The 12,419-nt window shown below is 43.2% G+C and overlaps 1 protein-coding gene across 3 annotated transcripts in view; it reads right to left on the reverse strand.

The window, feature by feature from the left end:
• LOC140906111 (tetratricopeptide repeat protein 38-like) overlaps positions 1-12,419 on the reverse strand; it is a 30,564-nt gene that overhangs the window by 4,164 nt on the left and 13,981 nt on the right. Inside the window, exons 1-5 of one of the 3 annotated variants that reach the window (XM_073329633.1) lie at positions 10,991-11,212; positions 8,775-8,813; positions 8,098-8,264; positions 7,755-7,836; positions 4,753-4,918 (exon numbers count right to left, since the gene is read on the reverse strand). In XM_073329633.1, the coding sequence (XP_073185734.1) occupies positions 4,753-4,918; positions 7,755-7,806 (218 nt within the window). In that variant the 5' untranslated portion in view covers positions 7,807-7,836; positions 8,098-8,264; positions 8,775-8,813; positions 10,991-11,212. Of the gene's footprint in view, positions 1-4,752; positions 4,919-7,754; positions 7,837-8,097; positions 8,265-8,774; positions 8,814-10,627; positions 10,708-10,990; positions 11,213-12,419 lie in introns of those variants that run through there. The other 2 variants (XM_073329619.1, XM_073329627.1) reach the window with 2 other exon arrangements.

Consider the following 12,419-nt stretch of genomic DNA (forward strand, 5'->3'; position numbering starts at 1 on the left):
GAGGAATAGAGTCAGCAGGTTAATGCCCCAGTACAACAGATTATGAATCCAGTTTGTCATCATTTCTCAGTATACAACACAAACAAACAAATTTAAATTCTGTTTTTGGAATATAGATTTTTCTTTATAATTTAGTACACATAGCTGCTATAAATTAAAGCACTTTCTTAGCTCTGGCTGTATTATTATATCACAGTTATAAATCTTTATAACTAGATAGACAGAAACACAATGGAAATAGAGTGCTGAACTTACATTACTGTATTCAGCTGAGGAGTTTGAAAAAATAGCTGACTGTTAGCACTCCTAAACTAATTGGAATGTAAGCTGTTTGGGCCAGGGACTGTCTTTTTGTTCTGTGTCTGTACAGCATCTAGCACAACAGGGTCCTGGTACAGGACTAGGGCTATGCTAATACAAATACAAATGATAATAAAGTGGAACACTACGTTTATGCAATGTCACAAGGATAAAAGTGAATATCCGATGTACAACTGCAAGCATAGTATTTACAGATATATCTAAAACTTCCAACTCATCCCACAACTATAACAATCTTTGAAAAAGCAAGCAATGAGTATATGTGCCTACTTCCCAACAATGGCCTGTTTCTAAGGGCTTGTCTACACTGGCACTTTACCGCACTGCAACTTTCTTGCTCAGGGGTGTAAAAAAACACCCCTGTAAAGCGCCAGTGTAGAGAGTGCCCCAGCGCTGGGAGCCGTGCCCCTCATGGAGGTGGGGTTTTTTGAGCGCTGGGAGAGCTGCGACTACACAAGCCACGTTAAAGCGCTGCCACGGCAGTGCTTTAACATTGCCAGTGTAGACTAGCCCTAAGACATTTCATGCTAATCATCAAACCTGGAGGACAACAACAGCAATATAAATAACTACATTGTTCTTCAAGATGGGATCTTCAGAAGTGATCAGCTTTGGCCTAAATCTACTCTCCTGTTGGAGTCAATAGTGTAGTTCCCGTTACTTCCATTGAAGTTAAAGTTAAGCACTTTTGAAAATCTCTCCCAGTTTAAGGTTTTCTAATTAAGAGGCTATAAAAACATGATTTATAGCTGAGTTTAAGATGCAGACTTATTTTTTTTTAAATGGCTATTTACAGAATTATGGTGTTTGGTGCCCACACAAAAAAATCTTTCTGTATTTATACGTTTCACAACCCTCATCTCTCACAAGGAAACCACAAATACGGGACACTGAATTTAGTTTCTTCAGTTAATCTGAAAAGACTAGTGCAGCTAAATATTCCAATAAGAGGAATCAGTCCTTCAGTTCATGAAAACATAAGTGTGATACCCACCAGAGTACACTATTATATGGATTTGTTTGTTGTTGTTTTTTTATTTTAACTTTCAGCCTCAAAATGTATAGGGTAGAAAAATAAAAATAACAAAAATAAAGGGCTGGAGGATTAGAATTGTATGGCTATTCTTTAAACAAACAAATAATTTCTAATATAGGTAACGTAATTTTTATATTCTTGATGTGAGTAAACAGTCCTATTACCCACATTTTGGCTTAGTAAAAATGAAGTTTAATTTTATATTTAGTTTTTCAAATATGCATATTCATATCAATGTTTGTTTTCTAAAGTAAATATAGTAAAATTACGTTTTATAATGCTTCAAACAACTATTATAATGCAGAGCAGTTACAACAATGTTACAATGAAGATGTAAAGGTAGGTGTGGACAAGCAGATGAAAGCACTGTGCAGAGGTTGGCAATACTAAGTATAAATTCATTAAATATTCTACAAATTTTCCATCTACCAACGTTTAAATTCTATAGCACATATACTTGGTATCTAGAAGAAAAAAAAGGCTGTCACCATCTGATAATAGCAAGCAAACCAGATATTACTGTTTGGTAGCTTTACATTTCTCACATTTTCTTCTTGATCTCTCAAAGCTTAAGTGGGTCATTTGCATATGCACCAGTGCTGTTCTGCTCTTTTGTGCAAAACAATACCCATCACACTTGATATTAAGATTCCATTTATAAATAGTTTCTAAAAATTGCTAATTGGTTAATAGGTGTCAGTCTCTTAGAAGATTGTTAGAGAGAGTCCAAGAGACCAACATATTGCTTGTAACCATGGCTTATAATCATCTAGCACAGTGGTTCTCAACCAGGGGTCCAGGGCCCCCTAGGGGGCTGCGAGCAGGTTTCAGGGGGTCCACCAAGCAGGGCCAGAATTAGACTTACTGGGGCTCAGAGCAGAAAACCAAAGCCCCACTACCTGAGGCTGAAGCCTGAGGCCCAAAGCCCTACCACCCAGGGCTGAAGCTGAAGCCTGAGCAATGTAGCTTTGTGGGGGCCCCTGTGGCATGGGGCCTCAGACAACTGCCCTGCTTGTTATCCCCTAACGCCAGCCATGGCTTTTGTATGCAGAAAAGCAATTGTTGTGGCACTGGTGGGCTGTGGAGTTTTTATTGCATGTTGGTGGGGGGGCCTCAGAAAAAAAATGGTTGAGAACCCCTGATCTAGCACACCTTCTGTTGTACTTATAACCATCTTTAACACATACTACTCGTGTCTAACATCTATCACTCATATCACACCTTTACACACCATTTATAAATGGAAACTTAACATAAAGCATTACCACAGTAACCTTGCTGCCCTATTTTGTTTGGGTTTAAATGCCACTGCTGTCATCTTTCTAATGCTATGTATACACTATTTTTAATTAAGATTTGTTTTAGCAAAATATGATGATCATTACTCTTCTGAAAACTGACAGACAAATCACAGGCCCTTTCTTCTGTAAGTGAAAAAAGTTATCATTGTAGGTAGCTGCCTCTTTCCCAGCCTATTTCAGGATGTTCCTTTACATATAGCCCTTAAGGGTCAGAAAGAGAAAGCAATGACTGACTCAGACTGTACTCTGAAGAAAGAAGGGAAATCAGTTTCACGCACAGAAAAGTTGTGTACATAAAACAAAAGCAGGAAAAATGTAAGAGTGGAATGCCATTCTTATACCTCCTGTCATGATGGTTAATATAAAAATAAGAGGAAGAAATTTATATTTTAGACATAAACAAGGATGTGACAAACATTCTATTTTGCTGAAATACCAAAATATTCAAATTTGTATAGATGAACCAAATTGTGCCAAAATTATTTCCACAGCGCTTTCAGCTCAATATCATGTTAAAATGAAACAGTAACTCCTCACTTAAAGTTGTCCCAGTTAACATTGTTTCGTTGATACATTGCTGATCTATGAGGGAACATGCTCGTTTAAAATTGCGCAATGCTCCCTTATAACGTGGTTTGGCAGCCGCCTGCTTTGTCCACTGCTTGCAGGAAGAGCAGCCTGTTGCAGCTAGCTGGTGGGCGCTTGGAACCCATGCTACCACGACCGGAAGCCCCCTATCAGCTCCCCGCTCCCCTAAGTTCCCTGTGTGGCAGCTGCCCAGCAGGCTATCAGCTGCTGGCAGTTCAGCTGTCCCTCCCCATACTGCCATGTGCTGCTCCTGCCCTCTGCCTTGGAGCTGCTCCCTGAGCCTCCTGCTTGCTGTGCGGGGGGGGGGGGGGGGGGAGGAGGAGGAGGGGAAGAAGGGGGCTAATGTCAGGGTGTCCCCCTCCCTCCTGCTCCTGCACCCTGCTTACCCCACCTTCCATAGAGCAGGGGGGACACATGACAGGGACAGGGCTCAGGACGGGGGAAGCTTCCTGGCAGCAGCTGTGGTCTCAGCTTGCTGATCTACTGAACAAGGCAGTGTACTTAAGAGTGGGGTCAACATACTTGAAGAGGCAATGCGCATCTCTCTCTCTCTCACACACACACACACACACACACACACAGAGTGTTTCTCTGTCTGCCATGCTGTCTCCCCTTCCTCCATTCGTGCTGCCTTGTAGAGAGTGAGACTACATTAATAACAATGAGTTAACCCTTTAGGGCTCAGCCAATTGCAAGTTTATCATTTAGCAGTAAGGCATTCCCTGGGAAATATGCCACGCTCTGACTTCACCACCTCAACCAAGCTTCACAATCATCATCGCTGTGGACCAGTATTAAATTGTTTAAAACTTACACTGTGTGTGTGTGTGTGTGTGTATATATATATATAGTCTTTTGTCTGGTGAAAAAAATTTCCCTGGAACCTAACCCCCCCATTTACATTAATTCTTATTGGGAAATTGGATTCGCTTAACATCGTTTCACTTAAAGCTGCATTTTTCAGGAACATAACTACAACGTTAAGTGAGGAGTTACAGTAATTCATTGTATGCTTATAGACATTTTATAGATCTCTCATAATGAACACTGATTAAAATTGGGGCATTAGGGCAAAAAGGGCCTTTACAGGTAGTTGGCTTATTTTGTGAAGTTTTCTTAATGCTGTAGAAGAAAAATTCCACTGTTCTGAAATGAACAGTCACATCTCTAAAGTACACCCACTGTAAGGGAAAAAAATGTCTACAGGGTAAGGTGCCACAAGCACTCAAACTCACAGTACCTACGATGCTCAGACAATGATGTTGCTATCTGACAAGATTAAATACCCAATCTATACATTAAATGCCCAGTTTAGATACACTTAAAATCAAAAGTAATAAGATTTTCTAATCTTAACGTCAGAAACACTACCCTGCTGAAACCACAATTCTGGTTAGGACATCCTAAAACAAAGAACAATAAATTATGGTACTTAGCAAACTGGTAGAAATTAATTATTATACTAATATGCCTTGTGATAAAAAATATTTTAATTCACCTGCTTACTTGGCAAGTTCATGAAAAGTTGTTAAGAGCTCATTGGTGGTTTTGTGGTCTTTGACCCTTAGCAAAGACATGAGAATGTGGACATCATTGAAAAGCCAAACATGATCTTTGGTGTGCTTCTTTGCAAGAGGGATAACTTCATTCCATCTGTCTCCCACCTTTACACCTAGGAGTAATATACATGATTTCAAATAAACACTCCACATGCAAAACCATACCTTTTGGCATATACTCCCAGTTTAATTCAGCATCATAAGATTTGATTACTAGTTTAAGGAACCACCTCTGGACCTGTGTCAAATCTCTTTATTGATCATCTCCAAATATACCATCTGTCACTGATATCCTGGATCCCATTAGATAGGGATCAGACCTAATAATAGGATAAATCAGAGGCGGATTATGGGTTTGTAGGGCCCTGGGCCAGAGCAAGTGGGGGCCCCTCCCCACCCCTTCTGCCTGCAGTCCCCCTGCTCCCATCCCCAGCGCTCCTGTAGGGAGCTGGGTCAGGGTGCAGAGGCTTGACCCGCTTTACCTGCCCGGCATTCTGGCTGGGGAGCAGGGTCGGGATGCAGGGGCCAGGCAGGAATGCCAGGCAGGCAGGGGGAGCAGGGCAAGCCCCTGCGCCCCGATCCCGCTCCCCAGCAGGAGTGCCGGGCAGGCAGAGTGCGTCATGGCAGCGCCCATTTTTCCAGGGGCCCCACAATTGGCCAGGGCTCCCGGGCACAGGCCCCGCTGGCCCAGGGGCTAATCCGCCAATGGGATAAATGACGTCCTCCTGAACACAGATGAGGGAAGATAATGCCCAAAATCATTATTCTGGATCTGTGTGGGGCATATTATTACTAAAGCAGACTGCAGATGAGTGCACCATGACTACCTGTGAAAGCTCTGTGAAAATTATTTACAACTATGATGATGTGGGGACAGTCTGTCTCTTATGAATGCTGGTTGATATTATGAAGCTGTACCATGAAATTGCTGTATCAAGGAAAACCTTTGTATGTGTATCCACCATGAGTGGGCAGAGTTGTGTTATGTCTTCCCCAGACCCAGGACAATGGGAAATAATTAATGTTAACTGAGGTGCTTTGAGCAGGCAATAGACATGCCCAGATAGTTTGCACAAGCTGGGAAAAGATATTTCCTCCTTGGGTGTGGGGGAGATTGGAGCACTGGAAATTTGCCAAAAATCAGAACAAAGAAAACCAGGTGTTGGAAAGGTGGCATATAAATAGGGGATGCTTGCTGTGAGACACACAGGAGGCAAGCTGGGCTGAAAGACTCCATGAGGAGCAGCAACCCCGAAGCCTGATGGGGCAGAGAAGGGCAAGTAGCGTTTACTATGAGCAGATCTGTGTATTTCTCATGCTATTAAACAAAGACTCTTAATGTGTTAGTAAACTATGCAAAGGTCTGTATGTGTTACATGCTTTACAACCATCATATGCCCCTACCCTGAGAGAATTAAACTGTAAGCCAGAGGGCTCTTAACTTTGGTGGGATTCTGGGACTGGGTGTGTGTAGGTTGCTGGAGGGGGAGAGGGAGGGGGATGGCGTCAGCACTGGTCCTAGGGACCTAAGGCATAGGGTTACCATATGTCCAGGTTATTCTGGACATTGTCTCTATTTTGAGACTGTGTCCTCTGTCCGGGCAGATTTTTCAAATAACAGGAAATATCTGGGATTTTTGTAGAGCAGATATTGCAGCTCAGAAAGCGCCCTGATTGGTTCGCTTCCAGATTGGTCCCTCCCATGTATCCACAGCTGATTGGTCCATTCCCCTGCAGGCACAGATTCTGGATCCTGCCCACCCAGGTCCCGGCTCCCAGCCCCGGGCAGGGGGTCCTGCAGAAACTGCTGACTGATGGTTGTCAGTCACTGGGTCCTGGGCTTGCGCCAGTCACCATGACAGGGAGTGACACTGCCCTGTATCTCCAGTGATCGCCCCTCCAGCACCCTTAACTATATCCCCTTCCCCGCCCCCCCCCAGCAGTATCTTCTTTTGGCCAACCTGAAATTTGGTAACCCTATAGTAAGGCAGGTGAGCTGATGAGCTCTATTTCCATGAAAGGATAACAGACTGAGAATCAGCACCAGGATATGTGCCACACACACCAAGGGAGGAAACACTACTGCAGCCTATTGAGACCCAGGGAAGCTTAAAAACACACAGGAATCCAGAGGAATTCCCCTGACAGCAGTCTATTGAGGATATGTCTACACATACACAGGTCTACACATATACATGTCTACCCTTCACCCTCGCTGGGTCCCAGAGCTCAATTATCTACACAGCAGTTTTCAGCCTGGGGCCCAAGCCTAAGTCAGCTGTCCCGAGCCAGCCTTGGGTTTTTTATCCCTGTGTCGATGTACCCTGAATGACCAAAAAGAAGTGCTTGACTGGATCTGTGACAACAACTTAGGAGGTGAGCATTTTTTTTCTGGAACTCTCGCTTCATCTTTGTGTTAGAAAGTTAAAGAAAAGACGGATGGCTGTTTACATATTCCCATGGAACTTTTGGAATGATTGGTACTATATTTACATTAACTCCTTATTTCCATCAATATCAAGATTAAGAACTAAACATTAATGTTGGCTTGATATTTACTAAAAGAGAAGTTAATGGCTTTTTAATAGCTTATGCATTTGATCTTTTAACATTAGGTTGAAAAATGAGATCTCTGGGGACAAAGGAAGTGAAACTTGCCAAAAAAAGAAAAATGTGACCTTTATTAATTTGGTTGAATGGAATACTGTATTGCAGGAAAATAATAAACTGTAGGGAGAAATAAAGGTAATGTTCATTAGTATATACTTAAAATTCACCTCTGAAGAACAGCATCTCTTTGAAGATTTCTTCTCTAGCATAACCCACTGCTCAGACTCGCTCTGTATATTTACCTAACTCTTCACCTGTTGCATTTTGGAGGACGAGCCTTTCACCTTACTCTTTTAAGAAGAATGAGTAGACTGAAGCAGAAACTAACAGTTCTTTTACCTTCCAACTGAAGCCGGTACAGCATGGAGCAGTTATCTAGCACAGCTAACATATTTCCGTTTGACAGGCATGCAGGAGCAATCTATAATCAGAAAGTATTCTTATGTTGCATTACCCATATTTAAGTGGAAGTTAACTTACTTTGACAGTACAAAATTAATTCTATCCTCTTACTCTTCCAGATAGAACAACCCAAATTGCATCTTTCAGAAATACAGCAATCTACAAATAATATTCATATTATTTTATCTGTGGTGTTTTTCCATTTATAAAATCAAATAAAGTATGTGTGAAAACTACCTTTTCTACGATCTCTGATCGCCCCAAAATGGACCATAATTACCTCTATTACTTTGCAACAATCACTAGGTAGGACACGATATTTTTGTAAAGTTTAACACCAAAACAGGCATGAAGAGACCTGTTATACAGATTCCCGGTTAATTTGCTGTGGATTATTTTAGAAAGATTCCTCCAAAGTTCAGACAGCAAAAAATTTTAATAAGTCACCTAGAAAAGAAAAGACATGACTAAGGAAGAAGAAGCCTAACTAGTAACTGGACTGGTAATTAATCTACGAGATCTGATTTTAATCATGACAGTTTATATTTATACAAAAACTATTTTACATAATGTTAAACTTTTAAAGATTATCTCTTTCCCCCCATACCTCCAAGGCATCTACATAGCAACTATAGCAGCCTGACTAAAGATTACAGGATATGAAATTGGAAAACACTAAAAATATTTAAATAAAATGTGGTATAAACAACATTAAATATGATGGTTTGAGATAAAGGGGTTTTTGGCATGGGTTTAGGATGATCTCTGTAACTTCATTTGTGATTTTGCCAGTTGAGTTGAATAGTCACTCTAAAATGCCAATTAAACTTTTCAAAATAAAACCAGAAAATGGTATCACACCTTTATCTATTTTACATCAAATACAAAATGAGGCATGTACATACCATTTCATTTGAACAATGCCTTTTCACTACACCAGAAATGGTTTATACTCACACGATTGTCATAAATTGTCAAAGCAGCCTCATAGTCACCCTGTAAAACCAAAGGAGGATTGTGTAATGACCTTTAGGATACAGTGTCCATAAGTGACTGCTAGAGTTCAGTAATAGCAAATTTTTAAAAGAATATTGGTGATCCCATCAATAAATGTCCATGTGCAACATACCCAGATTAGATATGGGAGAGGTCTATATTCTCAAATTTCTCTATAACTCAAATAAATACAATAATCACAGACTCTAAAACGGCCTATTCCTGCCCAATGGAGAAGTTAAAATTAACCTTATCTCTAAAGGGTCAGAGTGCTCATTTTAGTGGTGACTACTTCAGTACAAACCTCTGAGATGTGAGAGAGTTCTCCATATGTTAGCATTTTATGTTGTTTACATACGCCAGCAGTTTATTGTAACTTGTTTAATATTAAACTACAACAAAGACTCTACTGACACAGGTTGTTAAATGTTAGACATAAAAGTGACATTAGAAAGTTTGGCCTATACAGTAACTGGTTCCAAATGTCATGCAAATAAGATTATGGGGTCCCTTCCCTATGAATAAAATGAAGCTTCTTAGTGCTGCATAGGCTAACCTATAAGAAATGCCTAAGGGAGGGGTGTGGCCTAAGTGCACCCCTCAAAGGGATTTAGGCACCTAAATCCAGACCAGTGGAAGGTGCCTCCTTCAGCTTGGGAATCACAAGCATGAACCCTCTCCGGGAATTCGGTGCCTATGTCCTTTCTTGCAAAAAGCTGTTCTACTTTTTACAAATAATTAAAGTCATTGGGCCAGAGAAAGAGTGAGAATGACTGTATAGCGCAGTGGTTAGGGCACTCACCTGGGATGTGGAAGACCTATGTTCTAACGAGTAATTATTTATATAAAGTGGAACAGCTTCAACAGGAGAGACAGAGAGATCTACCCCAGAATATCCCATAGCGAGCAGTTAGGGCCCATTCCTGGGAGGTGGCAGATCTGGGTCCAAATTCCTGCTCCATATCAGGGAAAGTGCGGATTTCAACCAAGGTCTCCTAGATCCTCGGTGAATGCTCTCACCACTGGGATAAAGGCTGTAAGAGGGTGGCAGCACCTCCCCGCACAGGCTGCATTTTATGCAAGGCCCAATCCAGTAGGCATGCTCTGAGCAAGCCTGCTGAATTGGGCCCTGCAGGTGAGATAGGTAGGGCAACCCTAGTCTGAGGATCCTCCTGGCACTTAGGTGTGAGCTAAATGCCCAGGCATCAGAACACAGTGGGCCGTGAATATGCCCAACGATAGAAATGTAGGTTCCATGGGGACGTTACTGCAGAAACTTAGGCACCATGGGACTTTAGGTATCTACAAGGTTAGGCAGCAGCTGAGAGAGGGCTTTCAGGATCTAAATTTTGGATTTCCACTTTGGTTTATTTGGACAAAGGGTAATATTTTCTAAAGCATCTTAGTGACTTAGGCACCTAAGCTCTGTTTTTAAAAGTGACCTAGGACTTTGAGGCCTAAGTCACTCAGGTGCTTTTGAAAATTTCACCCAAATTTTCTATTTACAGCTCATTACAATTTTGTTTGTTAGTTCTGGTGCCGTGTTTTTGTTTGTTTTGTTGCTGTAGTCCTCAAAGTTGATCAGCAAAGGGGAAAAACAAATCTCTCTGAAATATGATATGCCTGAACCTTGAGGAAATGCTCAGAAAGCTCTCCATCAATAATACTAATCTTGATATTGAAGATTTCTAATTTTTAAAAACAAGCAGAAAACAACCCCAAAACTCTTTAGGCCTTCTTGATACAACTCTGCTCTCTGAGTATAGAGGAACTGTCAATTGCAAGGATAAAGCTCATTCCTACAGCAGACAGACCTTTCTTGGAGCAAACTCCTGTGGGTTGTAAGAACCACCACAAACTTCACCACCTGCTGTTCCAATCTACACACAATTTTCTGCCGGAGGAGAAAGAAAGAAAGAAGGAAAAAACCCACATGACAGATGCTGGTCATGTTGTTTAGTGCAGTGGTTCTCAACCTTTCAGACTACTGTACCCCTTTCAGAAGTCTGATTGGTCTTGCATACCCCCAAGTTTCACTTCACTTAAAATCTACTTGCTTACAAAATCAGGCATAAAAATCTAAAAGTGTCACAGCACGCTATTATTGAAAAAATGCTTACTTTCTCATATTTACTATATCATTATAAAATCAATTGGAATATAAATATTGTACTTACATTTCAGTGTATGGTATAGTACAGGGGTTGGCAACCTTTCAGAAGTGGTGTGCCGAGTCTTCATTTATTCTCTTTAAGGTTTCACATGCCAGTAATACATTTTAATGTTTTTTAGAAGATCTCTCTCCCTATAAAAGTCTATATATTATATAACTAAACTATTGTCATATGCAAAATAAACAAGGTTTTCAAAATGTTTAAGACACTTCATTTAAAATTAAATTAAAATGTTGATCTTATGCTGCCGGCCCGCTCAGCCCACTGCTGGTCTGGGGTTCTGTTCATCTAGGCCAGCAGCGGGCTGAGCGGGGCCTGTGGCTGGGACCCCAGCTGGCAAGGGTCCGGCAGCCAGAACCCCAGACCAGCAGCGGGCTGAGCGGGGCTGGAGGCCGGGACCTCAGACCGGCATTGGGCTGAGCGGCTCAGCCCGCTGCCGCTCAGAGGTTCCATCTGCCGGCTCCTGCCAACCGGGATCCTGACTGCTGGACCCACTCAGCCTGCTGCCGGTCTGGGGTCCTGGCCCTGCCCACATACAGTGCGTACCTACCTTCTCCCTGGTTCTGGCCCATTCTCTTCCTCTCTCTCTGCACTGAGCTGAGGGTGGGAGTGCACTAAGTGCAGGGCTGGGGGTGAAGAAGCAGGCTGGGGGTTGGGGTGTAGGGTCTGGCCAGGAGCTAGAATGAGGGAGGGGGCTCAGGGTTGGGGCAGGAGGTTTGGGTGTGGAGTGCTTACCTGGGCAGCTCCCATTTGGTGGGAGGTGTGCAGGTGGGAATGTGGGAAGGGTGCAGGAGCTCCCGTTTGGTGGGGAGGGGGATGTGGGGGTGGAGATGTGGGGGGTGCAAGAGTCAGGATGTGGGGGGTGCATGGGGTGTGGGGGGCCTGGGTATGTGTGTATGGGGGGGTCAGGACAGAGGGCTGGGGGTGTGGGCTGGGGTCGTGGGGTGCTCATGGCAGGGGGCTAGAGGGGGTATGCCCCGCTTCCACCCCCCTTCTCCAAGGCCCTGCCCCCACTTCTTCTCTGCCTCTGCTAGGAGCAGCGAGCATGCTGACCCAGCTCCTCCCCCACCCCTCGCAAGGGCCATCACCTGATTGGCCAGCATGGAGGGACGGGACAGAGAGGAGGAGGAGGGGCAGGAACCCAGCACACTGCAGGAAGAGGCAGGGGAGCTGGCAGGACCAAGCTTCTGCACCCTGCCCCTTGCCCCCTGCCCCCGCGGGAGGGGGCGGGGGATGGAGAAGAGTGGGCCAGGCCAGGCCGGGCAGGGCAGGGCAGGATTTTTAATGGCATGCTGCTGCTGCCCCGGCAGGCAGCAGCATGCCATTAAAATGCATGCATGCCACAGGTTGCCGACCCCGGTATAGTATATAGAGCAGTTTAAACAAGTCATTGCCTGTATGAAATTTTAGTTTGTACTGACTTCGTTAGTGC

The sequence above is a fragment of the Lepidochelys kempii genome, chromosome 1 (assembly GCF_965140265.1).
Source record: "Lepidochelys kempii isolate rLepKem1 chromosome 1, rLepKem1.hap2, whole genome shotgun sequence".
NCBI lineage: Eukaryota > Metazoa > Chordata > Testudines > Cheloniidae > Lepidochelys > Lepidochelys kempii.